The 27,613-nt window shown below is 40.1% G+C and overlaps 1 protein-coding gene across 3 annotated transcripts in view; it reads right to left on the reverse strand.

The window, feature by feature from the left end:
* LOC138196212 (glucocorticoid receptor-like) overlaps window positions 1-26,489 on the reverse strand; it is a 64,257-nt gene extending 37,768 nt beyond the window's left edge. For 2 of the 3 annotated variants that reach the window (XM_069146043.1, XM_069146042.1), the window contains exons 1-2: window positions 25,954-26,488; window positions 22,815-24,109 (exon numbers count right to left, since the gene is read on the reverse strand). In XM_069146043.1, the coding sequence (XP_069002144.1) occupies window positions 22,815-24,100 (1,286 nt within the window). In that variant the 5' untranslated portion in view covers window positions 24,101-24,109; window positions 25,954-26,488. Of the gene's footprint in view, window positions 1-22,814; window positions 24,110-25,953 lie in introns of all 3 variants that reach the window. The other variant, XM_069146044.1, reaches the window with a different exon arrangement.
* Window positions 26,490-27,613: the final 1,124 nt, after the last annotated feature.

Consider the following 27,613-nt stretch of genomic DNA (forward strand, 5'->3'; position numbering starts at 1 on the left):
AACAATTGGAAGCATTTTCGATTTCACACCAGAGATGGAACGTAGGCTGTTTGCAGAGTAAAAATGCAAGTAAGCAGCAAGCTGTAAGCTAGCAGATGTGTGAAGCACTGAAGTACGTTTAAGGCCAATCAGTGGACTTTAACAGGTCCACATTCATAGTGTGGATGGAAGACCGGCTGGGCTGCACCGAGAGCACCAAATTGCTCCTCAAAGTAAAAAAAAAAATGTAATCTTCTACTTCTGATGGTTCAGTGTCCACGTCAGCTCAAAAAGCATCCGATTTCAGGACAAAAAAAATACTTGAACCTGGAGTTCAGTGCCATAGCAACAGCACTGAGAGAACAGCATGACTAAGTGCATTGAAGCTGTTATGTTTTATACCAGCCCCAGCCTGCCCTGCAGACATGCAGCAGTCTGTAAGCAAGACGATCATTCCTAATCATTCCTGACTCCTGACCACTAACTCAAGACAGTATTTGGTTTTATGCCTTATTTCAGGCTTTTATCTTAATGCATGATGTCTTGGAGAGAGGCATGCGTAAGAAGAAAAGCTTTTGTGTCTTGTTCAAAGATACTTTGACACGCTGCATGAGTGTTGCCTACAAATATTGAGGCATCAATCTGAGACCACGTGGAAAATCACTACTGGTTACTGTGGTACATTTCATGAATTATCTTGAACTGTAATATCCACCACAATAAAAATGCAAAGTAAATGGTTTGAATTCTGACAAACATCATTTAACGTTTTCTTGCAAGAGCAGAGAGAACAGAAGCAGAAAAGGATCAGTGGTGAGAGATACAGAGAAAAGAGAAGAGAGAATACAGAGAAGAGCAAACAGAGCGAAATGGAGAGAGTGTCAGCTGCAATTAATGGCTGAAAGGCTGATATACCATGCAGTGAGGAGGGAAATGTGGAGGAAAGGGAACGGCAGAAATCACAACGAGGCCTCGGACTTTCACAGTGGGAGTTAACTATTTAATGTGCAAAAGCAGAGGTGAACAGCATACAGCAGCTGAGCAAGACATTAATCTTGTAAGACCAAAAACAGCAAAGTCTAAACGTACGCAAGTAAACACAGCTGAGGGAGTGTGATTAATGCTTTTCTACATACAGAAAAGCACTTAGTGTCAAGTTCCAGATATTAAAATGCATTCTGCGCATTTATATTTTATCATATTTCTAAACCGGTTACTTTATAGTGAGTTAGCCAAGTGACTGCACATACTGGGGCAGGAAGAGGAGCGCTTATTGAGAACTGACAGGAAGTGTTGTTGTTGTCCTCTTTGGGATAATACATGGAGTGACCATTGCATTTTGTGGCTTTTTTGTTTCATAAGAAAGAAAATCTTTGGATTTTGAAATGTTCATCAAACCAAACAAGCAATCGGAAGAAGTCACTTTGACCACATTGAAATGTGCAATTTTTCACTATTTTCAGACATATTGTTGATCATACAATTAACTGATTAATCAAAAAACGAAAAGAAATCCGAAGGAAGTAAAAATTACATTTTTGCAGCAACAGAGAAGCCAATAACTGCAAAGTCACAAATAAATGTTCCGTATATTTCTGCACAAGTCGTCTTCCAAAACAAAATGCTTTCCATAATTATTGACTCCAAGTTCAATAATATATGTAGAATGATAAGGCAAAACATTATAGCCACCAAAAACCAATGTCACAATAAATTGTCACATTTACCTCAGTAACGATTAATATTTTTTTATTTTTTATTTAATACAATTATGCACAAAATCTATCTACCTAAAAGACAGAAAATCTTGGATGTGGACCACAAGTAACATCCATTTAACATTCACAACGTTTCTTTAAGCAAAGATGTTTTGGTACTTTCAACAACAAAAATGCTCATATATAACAAAAATACAACACAAACTGCAAGCACCTTGTAACTGACAGTTAATGGCAGTGTAATTGTAAGGCTAAACTTTGATTGGTTGTTGAAGCTATAGACAAGTCAACTATCAATGTCAATAAATCAATTAATTCAACCTGATCTGCATTCCACCAAAACAGCTCCGACCCGACTCAACAACACCTCTGAAGGTGTCGAGCACCAAGACACCAGCAGCAGATCCTTTAAGTCATGTAAGTTTTGCAGTTTTGGAGCACTATTTTCCCCCAACACCATGGTCACTGGTCTGTGGTTTGTCCCTCATCAGATCGCTCTTAGGACTCACCACTGCTGACCAGGAGCAACCCACAATCCTTGTTATTTCCAAGGTGCTCTGACACAATCATCTGGCCATACTGATTAACACTCTGTCAGAGTTACTCAGATCAGAAAACATTGACTATGAGAACAGACTATTTACTGAACATCTAATAGACCCCAGACCTTGATATGTGCTGTTGTCACGAGATAATTAACCACATTCACTTCATCTGTGAGAGGTCATACTTTTTTGGCTCATTGGTGTAATATATCAACAACCAATTATTTTTGTACCGCTCCTCCTGAACCACTAATGCCTTCTCTTGACTCCTCTATGTATTTCAACTGTCTGAGCTTGATCGCCAGAGGATTTGCACCATAATTCCTCTGTATTTGAAGGAAGAAGAGAACAAATAGGTGACCTATATGTGGCAAAAAGGAAGCTCTACAGGAATTCCAGCATGAACGGGCCAGGTCTGCAGCGTCAGAACAATAACAAAGTTTGAGCAGGCTCTCAAACAACATGAAAGCATGGTACACAAACAAAGCCCAGTCTTGCAGGCTTACAGAGCTCTCAGGAATTTTTAGCTACTTAGAGAGCAGACAAACAAAGTCAGATAAAAAGGCTACAGTAATTCAGAGAAAGTAACACCCTGTAAAGTAACTGAAAAGACAAGAGACTAAAAACAGTGAGTTTAGGTGTGCTGGAGAATGAGACAAAATGAAAAACAAAGGACGAAATGAAAAAAGCATGACAAAGAGAAGAGAGTGGGAGAACGCATGAGAAAGCTGCAGTCAGAGACAGATATAGAGACAGACTTTGGCCCAGCTGGATTGTGGCCCATTTACAGTAGCTCCTCCTCTATCTTGCCCAGATCCCAGACTGATGACATTCACAGGAAGAACAAGGAAGGGTAGGGTTTGTTGCCAAAGGAAATGATAGCAAATGGAAAAAAAAAATAGATAATATTCATGCTTAAGCAATATTTCAGTGCTTCTCTCACGTGTTAATGCCAGAAAAGTGGAAAGGAGACTTCTGCAGTGGTGGATTTGATGTAATGTAAATCTAAGGCCAGAGATGATTCATTTAAACTAGTCAGCCTTGTAACATATCTTAATAGCTTGTCCTTGTTGTTATGCAGGCTGAACAGACAGGGTTTACTGGTAGAAGTGACACTTCTATCTGCAGCCCTCATTACAATCTGCATCTGAAGTGGCTTGCTTCCTGTTGCTACTTCTTTCTGCAGCACTTTGAAGGCTGCTGGTCTAAATAAAGTTCCCACCACACTGCTGACACAACTCCAGTCTTCATTTAGCAGCCTGCACTTGATATCAGCCTTACTCAAAATGCACGTGATCATCAATGTCGAGAGCTGTGATTTCTCACATAAACCCAATGATACACTTCTCAGGCAAACCTGAACTAACAAGATCTAAACAATGGGATGTTTTATTAATTCGTTTTTATTTACCGTCATAAAATAATAAGAACTTATTTCCTAATAATGACAGATACTTTTGCATTATATAATCTGGACGTTTAAGCCTTGCTTCCGTAGCCATATTATAAAGTGCCCTGACATTGTTTTTATTTACCATAGAAAGGCCTCAGACACTGTCTGTACTTTAACATTGCTGTTCAAGCTGTCTTAGACAGCAAATTCAAAAAACAAAAAGCTTTGTCAGTGGTTCTCCAGAGAAAAGTTCAAAATAATTAAAGTACTCGAACAAATAAAAGTGTGCACTCAAAAAGTGAATTAGATGATAACTAACAAAAAAATTACATAAAAACACAATTACAACTAATAAGAAAGAGTAATCATTGCAGGAATACTAAATCAGTTAATCCAAATGGGTAGCCTGTATTTGAAACTGTATTTTTTTTTTATTGTAAATGCTACAAGATATAATGAAAAAAATAAGCTGCCTAACTATTTAAGCTAATAGTTTGTCATTCTGAAAAAATAAAGAAGACCACATCCATATTTCAGTCTTTTCAGTAGTGACATAGGAACAGACAGTCGGTCTTGTAGGTAAAAGCTTGCTCTCAGTCAGATATCAGCCGTGCTCTGGATTTAATTAAAAAAAAAAAAAAAAAACTACATCAATTTATCAGAGTGTGAAAAACAGGAGAAGTGTCATTAGACTCCACTGCCAGCGAGTTTCAGGGTGTGCATGGCAGCTCATGATAGGTTTTGTCAAACTACAAAATGACACCTATCATTAATAATTAAGCCTATATTTTAATTTCATTTCCTCAGTGCACACTTGTCAAAGTTGGGTAATTAAACTTCCATCACATTCATCAGGTTTGGTAAATAGCAGAGACTTAGCTACACTCCCTCGTGTCTTATAAAATGTGACTTTTCATTCACACAAAGCTGAGCAGTCAGCTTTTTAGGTGGTAGCCTAGATCCTCTACAAACAACTGGTCTACTAAACAAGCTCAGAAAACTATTAACTGCCAATCACTGACATGCACACAGCAACTGATGTGCTTCTGGCTTAAACCTCACCTCAATTCAATATACATGTGGGAAAAAAACATAAAGGGCACATGAAGAATTCTTCAAGGAATAATCCAATGTGTTTATGTGTGAAATGAACACTTTTGTGGGCTGCTGCATGCAGTCGAATCATGGCATTGTGTGGTGCATTGAAGTTATGCATGACAGGCCGATACCAGACCTCAAACAATTAGCTGCTACAGTCTGCCTGAATACAGCTGTAAAAGGTTTTTACATTAAATATCTGTCTTCCAACTCCTTGGAAAAAACAGATATGAAGGGGGTGTAAATTACCCATGACCAAATTCTTAGCAAACAGATCCAGTCAATAAAAAGGTAAAGAAAAAAAAAAAAAAAAAAAAAAAGCAATTTTTTGTTGTTGTTGTTGTTGTTTTAATATATCCTCAGTCAAGGCAAGGCAAGGCAAATGTATTTGTATAGCACATTTCAACAACAAGGCAATTCAAAGTGCTTCACATAAAACCATTAAAAGCATCAAAACATCAGGCAAAGGAAAAGCAAATTTAAAAAAAATTAAGAACATTGATCGAAACATTAAAAACAGCCATTAAAACATTAAACAAGCTAAAAAATAGAATAAAAGTTGCAGTGCAGTTTAAGAAATAAAATACAGTAATAAAATGCAGAAATGCAGGAAATTGATCAACATCCTTGAGTCTGGTTCAATTGAAGGCAGCAGCAAACAGAAAAGTCTTCAATCTTGATTTGAAGCAGCTGAGAGTCTCAGCAGACCTGCAGCTTTCTGGGAGTTTGTTCCAGATATGTGGAGCAGAAAAACTGAATGCTGCTTCTCCATGTTTAGTTCTGACTCTGGGGACAGAAAGGAGACCCATCCCAGACGACCTGAGGGGCCGGGATGGTTCATGAGGTCACAGCAGATCACAAATGTATTTTGGCCCTAGACCATTCATTGCTTTATAAACCAACAGCAGGATTTTAAAGTCAATTCTTTGTTGGACAGGAAGCCAGTGTAAAGACTTCAGAACTGGAGTGACGTGATCCACTTTCCTGGTCTTAGTGAGGACTCGAGCTACAGCGTTCTGAATCAGCTGCAGCGTTCTGATTGACTTTTTAGAGAGACTTGTGAACACACCGTTACAATAGTCGAGTCTACTGAAGATGAATGCATGGACAAGTTTTTCCAAATCCTGTTGAGACATAAGTCCTCTAATCCTTGATATATTCTTCAGGTGATAGTAGGCTGATTTTGTAATTGTCTTGATGTGGCTGTTCAGATTGAGGTCTGAATCCATAACTACACCTAGATCTCTGGCTTGGTTTGTGGTTTTTAACATCAGTGATTGAAGCTGAGCACTGACTTTCAATCGTTCTTCCTTGGCCCCAAAAACAATTACTTCTGCTTTATCTTTGTTTAATTGAAGAAAATTTTGGCACATCCAGTTGTTGATTTGTTCAATGCATTTACCTAACCCTTGTACGGGATTATAGTCCCCTGGCGATATAGTTATGTAGATTTGTGTATCGTCTGCATAATTATGATAACACACTTTGTTTCTTTCCATAATCTGAGCCAGTGGAAGCATGTAGATGTTGAACCGAAGAGGCCCCAGAATTGAACCTTGGGGAACACCACGTCATTTTAGTACCCTCTGATGTGTAATTAGCTGTAGACACAAAGTATTCTCGGCCCTTCAAGTAGGATTCAAACCAGTTTAGTGCTGTGCCAGAGAGTCCCACCCAGATTTTTAGTTTGTCTGGTAGTATGTCTTGGTTGACCGTGTCGAATGCAGCACTGAGACCCAATAATACTAAGACTGAAATTCTGCCACTATCTGTGTTTAAGTGGATGTCATTGAAAACCTTAAGAGCAGTTTCAGTACTGTGGTGCTGTCGAAAGCCTGACTGGTAGACATCAAAACACTTATTTACAGCCAAGAAGTTATTCAGCTGTTGAAAAACCGCCTTTTCAATTATTTTACTTAAAAATGGGAGGTTTGATAATGGCCTGTAATTTTTCATTGTTGCGGAGTCTAAATTAGCCTTCTTTAGAAGTGGTTTGATAACTGCAGTTTTTAGGGCCTGAGGAAAGACACCAGAGAGAAGGGATGAGTTTACAATTTGTAAAAGATTAGTGGTCATGCAGTTTGAAATATTTTTGAAAAAGAGTGTTGGTATAATATCCAAGCTGCAGGAGGAGGACTTCAGATGTTGTATAATGTTTTCCAGACTTCCATGGTTGATTGAATGAAATTGTTCCATGATATTTGAGTGGATATTATTTAGAGACGGGGACAACACATATCCTGTGGTTGGTGTGGAGGCACTTACTGCTCGTCTAATTTTCTGTATTTTGTCAGTAAAAAAGGAGGCAAATTGATTGCACGCCCAGGTGGACTGGAGCTCAGCAGCTACTGACACTAGAGGGTTCGTTAGCCTGTCGACAGTAGCAAATAAGGCGTGTGTATTGTTATTGTTTTTGGTTATGATGTCAGAGAAGAAGGACTGCCTTGCATTTCTCAGTTCCAAATTATAATTGCGAAGTCTTTCTTTATAGATGTCACAGTGAACCTGGAGATTTGTTTTTCGCCACCTGCGCTCAGCTTTTCGACACTCTTTTCTCTATTCTGACCAGTGTGGCATTTCTCCAAGGAGATCTTTGTTGACCAGCAACAACCTTCACTTTAGTGGGTGCAATAGCATCAATACAATTTTTTACTTTAGAATTGAAGCTATCTGCAAGTTCATTGACTGAGATGCCAGAGAGGGCTGGTGTGGAGGAGAACCTCTGAGTAAATAGTTCACTGGTGTTTTCAGAGATGTAACACTTTGTCACAACCTCGGTTTGGACATTTGTGTGCAAGGAGATTGAACTCTCAAAGAAAACGGGAATGATCGGAGAGTGCAACATCAGTCACAGCAACTTTGGAGATGTTTAGACCTTTGGTGATGATGAGGTCCAGAGTGTGTCCTCTGTTGTGGGTGGATCCTGGTCAAGGATACAAGAGCTTTCTGTAGACGTGTTTTAGTCATGACAGATAAGTAAATACATATTTTACATAATTTTATATCTGAATGCGCAGACCTTTCCAAACATATTGGCTCCAGTTATTGCTTTCCGTTACAACTGTCCACAGGGAAAATGATGAGATAAGATCAAACCTAAGCCTATAAGTTCAGGAAGCTGCTCAAACTGTTAGATAAGATCCGTTGCAGTGCATATTAGCATGCAGGGTACAACTGCAAAAGCATTCAAGTCTGAGACTGTACTGGTTCATGCGTATTAAGCTACTGCTCAGTTGCAGGCTGAGCATGAAAACACAATATATTTGATCAAGATCTGTCAAATAGCATTACATGCAACGAATCATGTAGCTTTGAGTCAAAATAATTAAGAGGATAACTGTCAATCTAGATGATTCAAACTGCAGCTTGGGGAGAATGAGGTCATTTAGTGTCAGGAGCTATGGTCTAGCCAAGAATATGTGCCAGGATTTCACAGCACAAGGCAGTGCTGGGCAGCCGTCAAAATCAAGATACCTTCATCAAAACAGACAACATAAATGACAGATTTGAGAGCTGGGTCCCCGCTGTTGTGTTGTGATGGAAGAATTTAAACCGCTGTGCCTGGGAAACCGAGGCCACAATTCTGAATTTAGAGCTGATTGACTGATCTCTAGAGAAAACTGATGACCGCAGTGATGCCTGGTTCTTTCTGCGGCAGTGGCCTAGCACCGCTTCAAAGTTCTATTAACTATTAACACAGCACCCTCTAAGTCGCCATTTTTGTTTGTTTGTTTTGGCACACCTTAAGAATAAATAGCAGAAAATGCAAGATATTTTTTACTATCAATAAAATATATCACAATATATTGTTAAGGAAATTAGGCTAGTGTTGCAGCCCAATTCTGTCACTATCTGACCCAAAAATCTAATTTTTAGCAGTGTCCTACTTAGTTCACTATATTACAACTTTCTCTTACACAGGCCGGCTGGCTCCTCTTTATTACATAAAATTAACTGAAAAGGAAAAGAGGACAGGGAGGGTAAATGATCCATACCTTACTGTGGCAGTAAATGTCAAGAAGCTGATTTATTCCTGGCAATCAGAGAACCTGCTCAGCGTGTTTGACAGAAATAAAGTATGAGTGGTGGGTGAAATAGTCCCTGCTGCTCTCACCGCCTCCTGCAGAGTCAAACATTTGTTTTCAAGGTTATTTTGACATGCAGTGTCCACTGTTTGCCCGCCTTTCATTGTATCGCCACATTGCTGAAGACAAGTGGTCATGTGTACAGTATTATTTTCAACTGTTGACTGCAAGTAATGGGAGGATTTATCACACAATACCTGGGTTGAGACAGAGAGAATGAAGGCATTGAACCCAGTGAGGACAGTGACAGAGAGAGATACTTAAGCTGGCAAAGGAGACCTTTAAAGACAAAGATAGTAAAGTAGGTGGCATCAAAGGAGGAAGCGAGATCCCGGAGTAGAAGGAGGACTGAGTTGTGTGGGTGGGTGGGTGCTGGTTATACAACTTTTTTTTAATCATTCCGCATTTTCAACAGGCACAGAACCAAAAAAAAAAACTTCTTCAGTTCAGGGTAGGAGTGGAATATGGTACAGGTATGCAACTCTTGCACAAGGGTCCCTAATCCTAAAATAATTTGCAATTTACAATTTAGAGCATAGAGGGAATGTTGATTTTATAAAGCTACAGTCTTCGAGCTCGGGCTGGAGTGAACAATCACCATTCATTAATCATAAAATAATTAAAAGAAGAATTACTGCTTTGCAGTTGTATGCCCCCGCAAACCAGTAAAGTTGCAGTTTACACCATCTCTGTCCAGACTGTCTGTCCAGATATACAGAGGTGTGAAAAAGTGTTTGCCCCCTTCCTGATTTCCAATTTTTTTGCATGTCTGTCACACTTAAATGTTTCAGATCATCAAACAAATTTAAATATTAGTCAAAGATAACACAAGTAAACACAAAATGCAGTTTTTAAATGAAGGTTTTTATTATTAAGGGAGAAAAACAATCCAAACCCACATGGCCCTGTGTGAAAAAGTGTTTGCCCCCTCCTGTTAAAACATAACTTAACTGTGGTTTATCACACCTGAGTTCAATTACTCTAGCCACACCCAGGCCTGATTACTGTCACACCTGTTCTCAATCAAGAAATCACTTAAATAGGACCTGCCTGACAAAGTGAAGTAGACCAAAAGATCCTCAAAAGCTAGACATCATGCCGAGATCCAAAGAAATTCAGGAACAAATGAGAAAGACAGTAATTGACATCTATCAGTCTGGAAAAGGTTCTAAAGCCATTTCTAAAGCTTTGGGACTCCAGCGAACCACAGTGAGAGCCATTATCCACAAATGGAGAAAACATGGAACAGTGGTGAACCTTCCCAGGAGTGGCCGGCCAACCAAAATTACCCCAAGAGCGCAGCGACGACTCATCCGAGAGGTCACAAAAGCAAAAAAATAAGAAATCAGGAAGGGGGGCAAACACTTTTTCACACCACTGTATGTAGTGAAAACCTTGAAGGAATTCAGCCAATTATCCTCTTGTGAGAGGGCCAGTTTAACATTTATTTTTGCAGATACTTGGTCATAAACCAAATTATTTGTGATCGCAATGCGTCCTGATAGTTATATGCATGTCCATATCAAATTTTATGCTAATCTATGGTACAACACAAAACATTTCTCTCAGAAACAACCAGTGCCAGTCTGCCGTTTGCAGGTTAAAAGTTATTAGGACTCATCATCAACTACACTGTAAGCAGTATTATGGGCAACGCTAACCCTAACAGCAACTTTAAAGAAGCACAAGCATTATAAGTCAGTTGTGTTATCCCTAAATTTGAATTATGTCCGGCTCATGTAAATAAATACACAACAAAAGACATGGCTGACATGCTTCTTTCACCACACAAGCCCACTTGGAACATTGCTTTGGCATGAAAAATTGGCACACTGTAACTCACAGCAACGCATTATCATCACAAGCTAAAGCACCTTTAAAAATAGTAAACTGGCCTTAGCACTAGCTGTGCTGAAAATAGACAAGCTTCAGACACAGACGGGCTTCTATTTTTAAGAATGACAGAATGGTGGTTAACAGGAGGGTCAATATTTACAGACAAATGAATAAATCTAAGCAGCAAGAAGGACCAGGATCAGTTTACTTTCACTGTTGTCATTAGATGGATTGAGAAAGAAAATCTGTTTTGAAATGTTTTAATCAATTCATTAAACTGCCCAGAATAGGAGCTGTACTGTTGTTATTATATAAGCTGGGGGTTCATTTTGTGTGTGACTCAGTTCAAACTGAGCTATTTTGAACTGAGAAAGAGAATGAGAGGAAAATTCAAAGAGAAAGGGGTCAAAGCAGATAGATCTACCACTGTATCATCCCAACGGCTAACCCTATGTGCCCTGCACAGACACCAGTCAGTGATAAACACGGTCACCAACCAGCCGTTCAACCAGCTGCTTGCTTAGTCAGATAAACGCAGTCTCCAGCTGTTCTGTTTCGGCCAGTGCTGATACCGACACATGCTGGAACAGCACGACACCACCCATTCAGCCAAACAGAACAGTCTCGGCATTACAAGCTCTACGCCAGGGGTCTCCAACCTGTAGCTCACAACCCGGCTCTGAGTAGATCACAGAAGGTTCCAACAAAATGCTGTTTCTCTCACACATAGACTTACTTGAGCGAGCCGCCCAGGTATATTTGCCGATCAATTTCACAATTTCTTTTTAAATAATTTTTTTTAACCTGTTAGAGAGAACAATGTTATTAATGAGATCGATTAACGAGTGGACCATCTCGCCTCGCTCTCCTTCACCCATGTCTGATCTGCACCATGTCAGTGCAGTAGAGGATGAGCTCCGCCCTGAGTGAGACACAGAGATCAGAGGACAGAACCTGCTACCTGCAACGCACCTGCAAAACGCATCAGAGATTCTCACACTGAGCTGGAAAGAAACAAATAAATAAATTAAGTAAATGATACAAATACAATATTTTTGGCTGGACCAAAACAGTGTGGCCAGAGCTATAAAGCAAATGTCGGTCACTGAGTGAGTGAGAGATCAAAGTTACACCGCAGAAAAGCAGAATGTTTTCAAATTAAAAGCCCTCAAGTTTCACACATCTGTGCAATTGTTGTTAAGGAAAATACCCCCTGCCCTTTCTCACATAAAATAAGCTTATTCAGCTGATTTGGGTGGAGCTCAGCTCTTTGAATAAATGTTACTAAACATGAGTGGTTCAGACACTTTCATATGGTCAAAGTAGCTCTGAGGGGAACAAAAGTTGGGAGACCCGTGCTCCACGCTAACACTGCTGTTGCATCCATGTTTGGTGTTTGCTCATTAGATTGGTCGAAAGTGCACAGTTAGTGGTTCCAATAGAAGCTAGGGCTGATGAGGGAATCTCATGAAGTTATCTCAGCTGTCTTGACCTTGCTCCTATAAATACAAAAGCACTTTTCCAGGCCAAATTTCCAACTTGAGGAGCCAGACACTCGTACAAACACGTACCCTCCTGGAAAATATTGACACAGAACTGCTGTGGGCCGGGTAGGAGAAAAGGAAAGACGTGCCACAGCTTCCAAAGTCTGACTGATGCTCCAAAAGTCTCTCGCTTGTGCAGAAACCACTTAAGTTGAAAAACTTCCACAAAGATGCATCAATGCTCAACCAGAAAACAATGCAGTAGTGTGCACTGTGCACACTGAGCACACTGCAATAACCATGAGCATATGTCTGAGTTTGTTACTGTGAGAAGTTGCACCAGGCTGTGCGCAAAATATGACAGTACAAAAATAAACTGCTGTATATTAGACAGGGAGAAAAATCAGTTTACTATGTGGTCCAGTAAGCTGACAAAAGCTGAACAGATCTTGCTATGAGTCTTTAATATCAGTGTTTTTCACTTTCTGAATGAAGCTTTATTTAAGCGTGTAGCAGACAGTCAGCAAACAAGAAGTGAGTCATCAAGGACTATAAAGGCTGGACCTGCACTAAATCTCATTAAGCGTGCTTTGACCAAAGCAAAATGAGACCAATCTCAAGCTTTCCCAAAAAAATGAGTTGGCATAGATCATAACATTACATAAAGTGTTAGGTCTAAACAACAGCTTCAGGGGAGTGAATGTTTGCCTCCACATGTAAAGCAACCTTGGTCAGGTAAATCATTTACTAGCCTATTGAACAAGGTCCTCAGTGTTGTCTATAGTGACAACCTATAATATAGCCAAATGTGCACATGCAGCTATCAGGACTACAAATGCCTACTAACAGTTTTTTTTTTCTGAGTACATTTTTGTGGGTACATAGCTACACATGCTCACAAAAGAATAAATATCAATGGCCCTATTGGAGTAGCATAAGATGCATTTCACTGCAATCAAAAACAAATGTAACACACAAACACTATTGAATTTCCTCCAAGCAATTTTTGATTCAGCTAAACTTGGCAGCGTTACAATCCACCTACTTTCACATCATTAGCATTCACAACTGAAACAGACAGCATCCACTGACCGAGTCTTCAAGCGACTAATGTCATTTTACACCACCTGCTCCTAAAAGCATCTTTTTTTTATGTTGGAAATTAATACCAGATTAATAAATGGCTCCCAGGAAATGTTAAGCAACAAGCATGGATTTTAGAGTCTTTAGATGGATACCTAACTTTATGTTGAAAGTGTCCTCAGCTCATCACCATTTGAGACAACAACAATCACGGTTTTTCATCTAGTTGGAACTAAAAACTTCTCCACTTTGGAAAAAAAGCCATTGACTTATAAGTTGTATTTCATATCACAAGCTATTGTAATTCAAAAGTTGGCACTCAGTAATACCCTACATTAGCTGCAATTACCCTCAGCAAATGAAAAAAACAACAACTCAAGGACTGGAGGGATTCATCAAGTTACTCTCACTTCAACAGGTCAGATAGTTGCTGTCAGAGGGGTCTGAACCTGTGGCCCCCGCTGAGTCTCCCTGGTAACTCTGCCACCCTGCAGACACTGATCAGGTGGCGGGAAAACTCCTCACTCTTGTTTCTTGAGATGTAACCCAGTACAGGAGAAAACAAAAGAAGATACTCCACATCCAGTCGAGCTTCAAGCCCTATTAATAAATGTGCCTTTAAATATGCACTTACTTAAATCTCATAAATTTACTGCACAAATTGACAGTTAAAATCAAACTCTCCCTTCAAAATTTGTCCTACTTTTGCTTCTGCCGTGCAAGATAAACAGATCTACTGCCAGTGATCCCATTACCTTGGCAATCCAACCCAGATGCACCCAGACTAGTTTTCATTTAGCCCAATCATGAACACTGAGAATTCAAGTAATATGTGGATAGAAAAAGACACTCGTATTCCTTCAACGGATTAACAACCTCTTTGCTGAGTTGGGAAGGATGGATTAAAGATGATGTTGACCCACATTCAGCCAGAAAGCCTGCACACAAAAAAACACTGCAACAAAATGTCTCAGTTTTGCAAACACACAGACACAGACCATGACCAGGTCAACATCTAGTACGTGGCTGGACCCTGTATGAAACGCCAGAAGGCTTTTAATTTAGAAATGTAGGCTTTTATTCTGAAACAAAGGCTATTCATTTGAAATGGATTCAGGAAGTAGCAGAATTTGACCAACCAATGGTCTTTCTCACCAACTCACTCACTCAGTGACAGGCGTTCACTTTTATAGGGCTGGGCCCTGCTGTTGCAGTCCAGACAAAAATGGATCACAGTAAAAAGTACAGAAAAACACAATGGCTCAGTGCACAACTGCTCTGAGAATTTTTACAGTGACACACTATCATTGTAAAGCAGGAAATTCCTCCAACTTGACTCATCAATCAAAAACAAGTCATATCATGTCAGAGAATTTACTGAACTTGCAGTGAAACACAGAAGCTACAATGTTTGGTATATTGTTTGGGTAGTGGTCTTCTATTTGTCTCTGTAGCAACATCTTGTGCTTGTTTTCTGAATTGGAAAAGGAAAAACATTTATGAGATGTTTGCATAAAGTTAATGGAGGGAGAATGATTGTAAGACTAACAGTGGTTGAAGTTTGGGGTGATTATCTTTATAAATACTGATTAACAAAAACATTAAAAAGGTATTGGATTTTAATTGGAACCAAAAACGTGTGTCCATATAACTCCTTTAAACTTCAAAATATATCTATAATTTAAAATATGTTTCATTTCCATGTTCCATGTTTGGAACAGTACATTTCCACGTACTATTCCAAACCAAGATAAATGGTATTTTGCTACGTTTTCATTTATTTACTTATTGTTTGATAGAATTGGATTTGACTAAAAAGTGAATAAACCATTATCACATGCAGAGATTGCAAATATCATGTACAGACAGCTGTGAAATAAAAGTATATTGGTGAATAATCTGATTGAGCGACATGACAAATGTATATGCTTTTATGGATTGCTGGAGGGATAAATAAAAGGGTTTGAGGAGTATAAAAATGGTGTGAGTCATATTCACCAGATCGCAACCTAACTGAACACCTACCTTAGACTTTTGAGCCCTGACCCACCACAATTATCACTATAAGAAGCATTGAAGCTGCCAGGCTCAGTTGGTTTTTCCTTTAATTTGTCACCCAAATGGATTCTCAAATGCTAAAGGACATTTTGAGCCAACAGGCAACAAGAGAGGACACTAAAGTGAGGGTACATAGCTTACCACCTCCACTAACCAATTTCCTGTGGAAAACGCTGAGATGGGTTGTACCGTTTCTAGTGTATGCATATTTCCCCCATATATAGCTTTCTAAATTTAGTTTGTGTATTTCAAGGATACTGCTAGAAATTGCTGCTTTTCAGATACGAGTAGATGTTTTGTCTCTGTGCTTTGTTTGTTTCTGCCAAGCAGCGCATTTTCTATAATTCTACACCTTCAACAATGAACATTACTATTGAAGAAAGCTTACGCAACCCACTAACCACAAAGCAAAGGACAAATATAGCTGTCATGTGGTGCTCTCTAATGATTATTATTACTTGCTTTTCAATCCAGTATAATAATAATAATAATAATAATAATAATAATAATTTGATTTATATAGCACCTTTAAAAACAGAGTTTACAAAGTGCTCTACAGAGAAGCAAAGCATAGTCATACATAACGTCAATTCCGATAAACATTTAAGAAAACAGGAGGCAAAAAAGACCATACCATAAAGGTAATGAATACAAGTATGGCAGAGAGGGCAGAAGGGGCAGTAGCCTGAGCCTCTGCAGCCACTAGACTGCGCACTTCCTTTTTCCTGATTGAGTTGTAGCCAAACATAACAGGCTCAATCCTCTGGTTATGAAGTACAGTGAGTAAGACCAGTCTGGGCTATACGCTCACTCCAGACATATCCGATCAGTTAGCTCACAGACATTTTCATGTGAATGTAGCCGTGGAAGAACTGGCGAGAAATTCATAGGCTCATGCCATCATGAACAGACTTCATTATTGCCTTCATCCAGTTGTTACAAGTTCAACTTGGTTAAATTGGAAAGGGATTCAAAGTGGGGGGAAAGCAGGAAAGTTATGACAAACGCATATATATGAACTCACAGGAATTGTAAAGCATATTATGGATAGCCATTGCATAATTCAAGATGAAATAGATAGATTACAACGAGGATCTCATATTCTACTCTCAGTATCATTATTCTGTACCAAGAAAAGCCTTCCATCAAGCTTCGCCATAGTAATCCCATAATGTGCAATGAGACATTCTGAGTATGTGTCTATTCATTAGGGATGGGTCACGAATTTTGAATATTTGAATAGTTGTTTTAATCTCCAAAATCAATTAGTACATGCAACTTTAGTTCTTCCTAATTTCCTGCTTTTACCGGCACCTGGTTGTAATGTGTTACTCCCGTCAGAAGGAGGCGGTAATACGCCTAAAAGCTGCCTGCATTAAATAACATAGGGAGGAGAAGAAGAAAACGCTGCTCTCAGGGGTCCGGAGGTTTGCAGGTAAAACTATCCCAGTATTAGATGTCAAGGTGCAAACATGGGAAAATGTGCAAAGACAACTACAGCCGTCAGAAAGTTCTGTGGAACTCTTTCAAAACATAAATAAAGACGTGGTGCAGTGTAAATCATGCAGGTAAACCTAGCATACAAGCCTTCCACCGCTAAGTACGCTCAACACCGAGCAAACGGCCTATCTCTTTATATTAACTCGTGTGTGTGCGTGAATATTCGAACAGTTCAGAGCAAATTTCGAATAGTAGTTTTGCTTGAAATACCCATGCCTGCTGTTCAAATGTAAATATACAGGGCATACTGCAAAGGAGTGTTTGGAAATGATGCAGAATTAAAACAAATATAAGCAGTGACCAAGTAAGTGTCTCTTCCCTAAAGAGGCAAACGGCAAAGATGAGGAATGATGTTGCCAATAATCAAAATTAAGTTTCAGTCACATCAATCTGTAATGGCTTGTATCATAAGACCACCTGCCATAAAAGTTCTTAAAACCTACTTAGTCACTTTAGTCACATGATGGCAGCCGTGCTATTTTAATGACAACTGAGCAAATCCATCTACAACTAAGGAACGTGGGATCATGCTGAAAGCTCCAGAAAACCGCAAGTAAGTGGCTTTTGATTTAAATCTCTTTCATTAAACTACTATTTGGTATGACTATTATTTGTTCTCATAAGTTTGTGTTGTGCAGCTACGCAGTAAATTCATATCACAGTAAAAGGACCATTGCTTGATAACACTACAAACCTCAGCTTCAGAATTTGATTAAGTTAATTCCATATCTTTCTGAAAAGCTTTGGGAAAAATAGTATTTTCTCTATGGTTAGTATACTGTATGTATAATATTGTACAGTATCTTTAGGTTATTTTTAACATGTTTTTCATGTAATTATTTTCATATTCTGCAGTGCTTACTAGCCGTATCCTCTAAGGGAGGTTAAATCCATCATGTGGCCTATTAAACAGGCCTTGATCTGTTCACAACACCTAACACCAGCGTAAACAAGCCGGCAGCCACCAAAACAGCCTTAAAAAAGAAACGCCTTGGCTGCCAAGAGGCCCAGACCTCCTTTGGCTAACCCGTACAGTGATCCCAACCGAAGCCTACTTCAAACACTCAGTACAGTAGGCCCTAAAGAGTGTGTGCGTGTGTGTGTGCCTGTGGGCAGACAGAGAGAAGTTACAAGATAAAGTGGACGAAAGAACGTCTTGCTGATAAACATGTATTGGCAGATGATGAGAGCTGCCGTGTCCACTGTAGATTCAAGCCACATGAATAAAGCAAGAAAACCTATGTAGAATTGATTTTTATCTCTCAGCAATCAATTTAGAGAAGCTGCACTTGAAAATACGACTTCACACAAGCCTTTGGGGACAATCAAAGGATTCAAACAGGGCTTTGAAAAATTCTGCTTCAGCTTCACAATAGGTTGTTTTCACTCCTGAATGTACAGTGATAGCATCATGACAATGTGAGAATATATCACAGAACATTTCCAGACATTCAACAGCACATCTCCTGGATGTTTGGATTGCACACGAACATGTAAATCCTGTCTGGCAAATCCTAAGAACAAAAAAAAAATACATCAATATTTGTACCTAATTAGGATTGGGAGGAATAAACCAGAAAATAAGAATTAAACTGTAAAATGAAGTAAAAGGCCAAGTGTAATATAGCCCCACATACAGTGAAGGCTATCAGTAAACATATTAAAACGTATGCTGCTGTAGCGAAATAATTTCCCCTTGGGGATTAATAAAGTAACTACCTAACCTAACCTAAGCAACAGGAACTATAAATAAAGTAGATTGAGTTTGGCATAATCTTAGAGATTACAAATCCAGGAAACTGAGTCAACAGACTCGAGGCTGACCTAGTTATAGCTTTATTTGTTTTATCTGCCTTTTGCCTGCAGTAGCTTTTGAAATGACTAAACATGTTTACAGTGGGACTTGACCACGTGTGCAGAGTATATAATGTAAATGCATGCCATGCAAATAAAAAAGGAAAAAACATCCTTATTGTCTCATGTTTGGAAATGTTAAATACTAATACAATGAAAAGATTAAAATATGAAATGATGAAGAGCTGCATGAAATGGTTAAAATAAATACGAAAGACTATGTTTTCAAACTAATAAAGTGTTTTTCCACTCTCCAGAGTAGACTGTACACTTTTTGTTCTGCAGCCTCCGTTTTGCCTCGCTTGTGATCAGCCCATATAAGCTATTAGTTACAGTCAGGATTTTCCGTCTTATGGTTTTCCCCTAATGGTAAATACCTATTTCTGTAATAAACTAGCCACAAAAATATATTTAACATATCTTATTGAAGTTTATCAGATATATAAATTCAGGGCAACATATGCACTCCAGAACTGCCTGCAGAACATTGTTGCAGAAAATGTTGTGGCCTATTTAATTTCTCCTCTTGAAGTTAACATTAAAGGTGGCTCATGTGCTAAGATATTTGCATCAGTGTCAGGTTAGGAACTAAAAAAAAAGTTGCATGTGTGGTACATCAAACAACATAGAGGCCTAAAGACAATGTAAATAACTGCCTGCTGTACTATGCTGAATGTTTTTTTTTTTTTTTTTAAAGAAAGCATAAAATCCACTGAACTGCCACAACACAACTACAATGCATCTGCAAACCAGAGCCTGTCAGAATACAATGCTCAACTATTCTATGATGCATTAGCAATAATTTCATTTGGCTTTCAACACTAATTTGACACACAAATACTCCAATCATCAAACAAGTTTTCATGTAAAAAGATATGTCTGCTTTGCCTTCCAGAATCTGCAGTGTGTGTGTGTGTGTGTGTGTGTGTGTGTGTGTGTGTGTGTGTGTGTGTGTGTGTGTGTGTGTGTGTGTGTGTGTGTGGCATCTTTTTATGTGCAACTTTCGCATGCCTCTGTGAAATATGGAGAGCCCTGAGGGGCCCATCAGGGGTGAGTAGGTGAGGAGAAAAAAGTGACTGAGTGACAATTTAAGGAGAGCGATAGCAGCAGCAGATCTGTACATGTGGCCTCCCAGCCTTGCTGTGTGCATGCACACACGCACGCACACGCACACACACACACACACAGAGACAGACTTGCTGTCCTCGGCCGTGCTCTGGCACACACTGACGCAGGCAGCACAGCAATAGAGAAAGGATTACATCAGCTTTTTAATGCTTACCGTCAGCATGACTCCGAATTTGTTTTGAAACTACTTCAAATTTAGCACCCACAAGATGGAAAGATAAACAGGTGTGACAAAAATAAAGCAGTGTATTCTACTGTTAAATGCTATCTGCTGCAAGTGAGGAAGATGTGACCGCCAAAAACAAATAAATAAAACACAAAAACACTGATGATCTTGATTAATGAAAGGATTATTGTGCTGCTCTGAGAATTTTCAGAAATCTTTCAAGGTCCTCATTTCAACCCGGGCATGAAGCAACAAATGTTTCTCTGTTTGATTATCAGTTATGTAACAAGAAGGTTGAGCCAAGCAACATGATTGATCCAAATTGTGTTCAAACTGTTAAAAATTCCCATAGAACACCTCGGTGGGTTCGATGATATACAGTGCAGCGGATGCAGTCGGTTGCTATGCTACATGATGTAATAACCAGGGAGCCAGTCACTTTTCTGTTTCTATCCCTACTTTGAGAAAAAGTCAGCACCATACATACATTTACATAACATAATGCAATCTAACACAACAGCACTGCAACAAATTACTACTTTTGGCAGTGAATAATTTACACTACAGTATCTTCACTTATGATATTGAATCATGTCAGGGAGATGCATGATTCAATACATTGCTCGTGTTTCTGATGTCATGTTGTACTATTGTTTACAGCTTCTGTATATTTGCCTTAATTCCTGTAATTAAGTGCTCAATGACAACGACAATACCATGTCTGGTTGAAAGATTCCCTGGCAACAAAATCTGTATAATGTAGACCTGAAACAGTTAGCTGATTAGTCACATGAAAAACTAATACTTTTTCAAACAATCCTTTGCTCTAACCTTTGCAAATTTAACAGTTTTCTTTGTCAGTGATTCACTGAATATAGTTTTGGGCTGTTGAACAGACAAAATAAGATTCCTAAAACAGCAATCAATAATGAAAATTACCATTAGCTGTACTTTTCGTATCATAAAAATCCCACAAATAAATCTGAAAAGAATTTTTAACCATGTAAAAAAAACTGCATTTAAATTAGTCAATCAATGTTAATAAAGTTGAACTGCACTGTTATATAAAGTGTTATGGTGCTGTTACTTCCAAGAAATCTAATCCTGTAATTGTTTGATCCAAAATGTCATCCCTTTTGATAATTTGAGTATGAGTTTCAGAGAATAAAATACTGAATTTCAAACCAGCTGTGCTTGTTTGGTGGTCAACTGTTGAGTCTTTTGTTTTAGTCATTTGTTTGTATGTTAAATTGTTTGGACTAAGGATTTTTGCCTCGCACTGTTTAGGCCCTGCATCAGAGCAGTGCTTCAGAGGAATACAGTATGAAGTCACACACCATGCTGGGGCAAAGAGGATGAAGACACCAGCAAGTCAGGTACAGCAGCAAGGTGGTTGTGTTTAGCAATTAAGCCTATATGGTCTATTACATTTACAGAAAAGGCAGTGACTTGAGGAGATTAGAGTTTGCACATATCTATCATGACAAAGATGCGTGATTAACTCAAAGCAGTCCGCCTGCAGGGAGCTAGCAGCAGATAAAACGCATGTTAACAAACCAGCCGAAATCAAACGCATCAATGGCTCTTACAGAAGGCCAGTACAGACTTACATTATTACCCTGCATTAATCAAACACCATCTTGTGATCTGTCCATGTTCTCAGAGAAGCTCAAAGTGAAAAATAAATCTCTCCCTTTCAACATTCCACTCGGAATTAGTTCAGTCTTCGGATCCCACACTCAGGCTGAATTAAAACATGTCCACCAGACATTTGTCATTCTCATTTTCCTGCACACCGGCCACTTTCTCACAGGACTCATATGCCTCGCATTAAACATGACTACCACTGCATCCTTAGAAAGGCGCATAACATGTCTTTACAATGAATCATTTCCTGTGGGATGAAGCGTTTACGCAACTCTGTGCTATCTTTATAACAAGCACCGTTTTACAACACAATTTTGGAAAAACACCAGATGGATGGAGTTTGGACACGCTATGATGAGTTACTCTGTAAGAGAACAATTTCAAAATTCCCCCCCCCCCCCCCCAGAAGTACAAATTTGCAATCTTTGATTCTGAAGAACCAAAATCTGAAAAAGAAAAGCTCTAAACTTGTGAAAAGCATAAGCTCCCCTTCCTCAACAGTAATTATTTCCCTCCAGTCACTAACTCAACACCTTTTCTTATTTCTGTCTCCTCCAAAGATATTGCCGTAAATAAAGGAGAATTTTCTCCTATTTTTCATTTGCCATTGCATTCCTAAAATGTGCTGCAAAGTGGATACATTGGAAGAATGTATGCCCTGCCGTGTCGGCATATTTGAGGTGATAAGCACCAGATTCCCTCCACCCCAGCGGTGTTCAGTTTCCAAACAATAAAAACTGTCACAGGCAAACCTACTACAACTTTTTTGTTTTTCTAACTCAATGAGGTGATGTTTGTGTGGCGCAAAAACACAAACAAAAAGACCAAGGTGTAGTGCAGGGAACTGAACTGCTCTGACACATCACTCTGAACTTGATCTGTTCTAAGGAACATCAACACAGACCAACACAGATATTTTCTGTAGTTTCGGGAGCAGCAAAGCAAAAGGAGGCGATATATGATACTACACCTAATCCTCCAGTACATTTCCTGGTAAAAGTTACTACAATCGACCATCCAATGGCATCAAGAGCTGCAATGTGTATAGATAAAAGTTTGGACACAGAATTTTGATCAACTTCCCCCTTGCACTGGACATAATCTAACATTTTAAAACCACAGCAATACCCTTGAAGCACTTAAATATAAAGTCAATCATACCATGAAAGAGAGCAAATACAGAATTTGCCGCAAAGCCAAAAGCGAACAGAGCTGGATAAAGTAATTCCATGAAACCAACCTGGAGATGCTGGCAGAAAAAGCTGCCAAGGCCGCAGCCGAGGGAAGCCCGTCATCGCCACAGCTCTGAATCCCGGATGACTCTCCATACCTTTTCCCCCTGATCCAGCTCTCCCCCACCGGAGACAGGTTTGAGTACATGCCAAAAGGCTTCTGGTCTGGTAGGCCAGCTGTGGAGGACGGATTGCCTCTGTAGTGGTACCCAGGTCCTGCACCAACCCCCAGAGGAGAGGACAATGATCCTGGTCCTCCTCCTCCTCCTCCTCCTCCTCCTCCCTGGAGGGAACTCATGCCGCTCTGGAGACACTGTAACTGGCAGAAACCAGCACTCTCCTGCTTCTCCTGTTTGACCACACCGGGTGTTCGGATGTGGATGAAAGAATCGCCAGGATCCTTCTCTTTTTTGATGACGACACTGGAGAGAAGTGTTGGAGGCTGCTGATGTTGATGGTGAAGCTGATGCTGCTGGTGCTGTACGAGGCGGTGCTGCTGCTGCTGATGGTGTATGGGGTGGTGCTGCTGCTCTCTGCCGTTCACACGAGTACAGTTTTCTCCGTTAGTTTTGTGAGACTTTGTTTCCTTTAGCAAGCTGCTGACAGAGCCTCCGCCACCGCTGTTCTCTTGTAGGATGTTATCCAAGTGTGCCACTTCTGAATCCAACTCAAAAGTGCTGATTTCTGGCAGCGAGCTTGGAAGGTCCAGGTCCTGCCAAATCTCAGTATCTTCCATTAAGCGACCGTTGTTGCCATCCAAATCACATGGACCAGCTCCTGTGTGTCCACCGTAAGTTCCCAAGCCCTTATCCAGAGAAAAAATCCCCTCCTGCTTGATATGCTGTGAAAAAAGGTCCGGCAGAGGGAGGTTGCCCAGGACAGAGTTGTCTGAGGTGTTGATGACAGAGGTGGACGTCCGGTCCAGATCGGAAATACTCTGGTTCAACAATAGCAAGCTGTCCCCCATGCTGAATATATTAATATCCTGTTGTTGTTTTTGTTGTTGTTTCTGCATTTTGATTATTTTAGCCTCCTTCGTGTCTGACACTTCACACTGGACATGATGCTGAGGGGACTCAAAGAGGCCTTCAAGCTCCCCCCGGTCTTTGATTCCACCTTGTCCGTTCGAGGTCACCGTGGGCTGGGACAGAGACCCCGAGCTGGGCAGATGCATTGCAGACTGAAGCAGTGAACCAGATGTGTCACCTGTGTCCCTGCCTACTTCGGTTCCTAACTCCCCAAATGTCAGGCTGTCGTCTCGATTACCATTGCGCTTCAGTCCAACCTGATCCATTTCTTTATCCTGAGGGTGACAGTGAGGACAGTGAGGGTAAATCAAGGAAGGCAACACGCACGCTCGCTCGCTCGCTCAATCACACACAGGCACACACGAGGCTATAAAATCTAAATTAATGCTGGATAAGATTACACATGCAGTAGTAGACATGAAAAGAAAATAGAAAGCTTATTGAAATATTGATCATTCCCAGTAACAGGTGCCTTAAGACATCTGCATGACAAAGTGGTGGCGCAGTTTAAAAGCACTATGTGCTGCTGTGCCTCTGCCTACGCTGTTCTCTTTTTTAAATTTACTTTGCAAGTGACAGCAGCTGAATCAAATAGGCCCTGTCGTCTTCTCACACCCACACTGGAACAATGTTGCAGTGGCAGAAATGCCACAAACCAGGCGCAGATAAAGCACCAACATAAAATGAGACCATAGCGATTGCATAACAGAAATGACTGAAATGTTCACGTTATTGAAGATGAACTATGCCTTCCTCTCATCTGAAGAGTCAAGAAGTGCAAGACGTGCCCAGGCATAACTTGCATGACAGGTAGTGCCGCTGACAGTCCCGCATACAGTGATCATGTGTGCAACAACGTGCATCTGTCGAAAGAGATTAAACCACTCTGGGCCTCTGAGCATTTGCTGCAGACACCGCGATTACTGTCTATCCCCATTTGCAAGAGAAAGCAAATTAACAATTCAGTCAACAAATAATTAGAAATGTAAATAAAACATGATATCCTTAAATTAAATTAAATGAAGTTCACCAACTTTCCAACCAACATGTCAATTGCGCCTTTTTTTCTTTTTTTTTCTGTTCATGTTGTTTCAAAGTCGGGGCCACTGAAAAACATTACAAATACACGTGCACCAGCAGGCTCGCATCGCTATCCTAAACTTCGTCGGTCATTTGAAACGTTGTGAATGTCAAAAACCCGAACCTTTAAATAACGCATGGCCGAGCGGTCAGCGACGACTCGATAGTTTCCAGAGATATTCAGATCCATGCAAGTCAACGATCCGTTTTATCTGTTTATGCCTCGAGCCATTCTTAGAAGACGTCTCCTTATAGCTCCACATAGCTATGTAAAACTGTGCCGCATTCACTTTGCAACATCCACTGCTGCACTGTGGCGCTTTAAATTAAATCCAGGGATTTGTTAGGGATCCTGTGGGACTCTGCAGGGTTTTACTACACAAATGACTAATTTGTATTTTTTGTTGTTGTTGTTGTTGTTGTTGTTGTTGTTTTTGTACTCGATCATGATAAATTAGAGAGACTTTTGTTTTGGTCATAGGTTTCAGCACTTTTCCCCGCCCACAGAAGCTTACATTCGTACGGGCTCTGTAGTGGAACAGGCTGCAATCAGACCAAGCTGTATGAACCGTTTTTCAAAATTCAGAAGTGATTGTGTCTTTTACAGTGTGTAATAAATGTTCAAGTTTGAAAAAGTTTTGGCTCTCCTGACTGACTAGACTGTACTTTTTCCACCGAGCAGCACAACTGCGTTACAGAACTAGTGCAACCTGTTGGCTACCATGGGAAACTGCACCGATCACACGCCTACAGCCTGAGAGGCTGATAGGCAGCCGGTCCGCTGAAGTTCATGCAACATTTTCCGTCTTCTTACACAAACCCTCCAAAATAAGACCCTTTCTCTGAGCACATGGTGTTGATAATTGTAAATATTCCCCACGGTGCAGGGCTGTCAGCGCGCTTACCACGAAGCGCCAGGGACGCTCATCGTCGGCCTACTCGGCGGAACCAGTTTTTTTGGGTTTTTTTTGTTTTAAACCTCTGAATATTTCTGCAGCGACACAGAGAAGACAAGGTTGCATGTGAAAGTGGCCCGTACCTGTAGTGAAAAATGATGCACTCCGCCGGTTAGGTCATCTCCCGTCAGTCCCAAGTTGCGAAAAAAAAAAATGTGAGAAATAACGCAACGTCCACACGATTAAGCTCTCAAGTAAAGCCCCCTCCTTGCAGTAATGTTGTGCTCGGGGATATCAGCTGGATGTGTTGTTTCCTCTATCTCCGTGTGGCAGGGAAACATTCTCCAAAATATATATATATTTTTTTTTTTTTAACTCAAATCAACATCGTCGCTGACCGAGCTGGAGCGACATCCACCGTGTGTGTGTGTGTGTGTGTGTGTGTGAGCCGTTTCGCACCAGATCTGTCGATAACTTTTAGCGCACGTCGCCGGCAGGAGGAAAAAAAAAAAAAAAGTGATCGATCGGGGCACTTGCTTGCGATCTCAGGATAAATCCGCAGTGAAACGACAGATCTGAGGCGCAATGTTCCGCTCTTGCGCCATTAAACCCGTGAGTACATTAAAGTTATATAATACAGCCGTGTTGCCCTGGCGCACTCAACTGAAAACTCAGGCAGGGCAGGGCGATCAGTTAGTGAAATGATGTCAGATTGAATGGAACAAGTGCTGCGCTTCCGCCTTGAGGTTTCAAAATAAACGTTTATTCATTGCAAATGTTATAATGTCTATTACGCGATCGACCTACATAAGGGGGGGGGGGAATACAGATTGCAATTTAATAACTTTCCTCTTTTTTTATTCGACTCAGTTTTTTTTTTTTTTTTTCCAAAGATAAATCTGCTACTTTTCTTTTAAGGCAGAAATCGTCATCTTCCTACCTCTTTCTGACTGTCAGTGGTAGCTTGACGCAGCTGTTAGTTTGACACTTGGCGGTGAACGCCCCTTTACCCACTGAAACTCTCTCTGCTTGGGAATCTGTCAAAGCGTGTCTTCATCGGCCATCTACAGGCAAACCCCAAAGCATTCAATGGAGGAAACAGTTAGGTTGAAGGTAACAACGTGGTTAATACAAATTCATCTGCAGCTTGAGTTCTCAGAGCCGCATTTGGGGGTTTTCAAATCAGGGTACGGGCAAAGATAAATAATCCGTTTTTCCTAACATGACTGTAATGTAGCCTAGAATAGGTTAGGTTAGGTTAGGTTAGGTAGTTACTTTATTAATCCCCGAAGGGAATTTTTTTTTCGCTACACCAGCATACAGAAGCAATAAGATAATAATACGCGAGTAAACAATAACAATGCCCCCAGCCAGAAAAGTGGAAAAATTACGGTCCATTGTCTGACCGTTAACTTAACAGTTATGACTTTGATGATGGGAAAAAAAAAAAAAACTATTTTTCACAAGGCAATGCTATCTTATCAATAAAAAAGAAAAAAAAAATCCCCCAGTCAGAGAAGGATTCATAAAACATTATCATAGTTTAATTGTTTGTGGTTGATGTCTTGATCTGCACACAGATTCACTTCAAAGCAGATGCAGACAAAGTTTAGACACAAAATGCATGTATAAGTTAGAAATACGAAACCCAGTAGTTTCAGCACCTTGTATTATAATTTCAATTTCATTCACCGAAAGTTCTTGCTAGACAGTAGGCCTGCGGCATGTCCACTGCAATTAAAATGTTAGAGATTTAGGGCCAAGCAGCACACAGGGAGCTGTTAAAGAAAAGGGGAAGTCCGA

The sequence above is a fragment of the Embiotoca jacksoni genome, unplaced genomic scaffold (assembly GCF_022577435.1).
Source record: "Embiotoca jacksoni isolate LCO1_2020_lvr unplaced genomic scaffold, fEmbJac1.0.p SCAF_13, whole genome shotgun sequence".
NCBI lineage: Eukaryota > Metazoa > Chordata > Actinopteri > Embiotocidae > Embiotoca > Embiotoca jacksoni.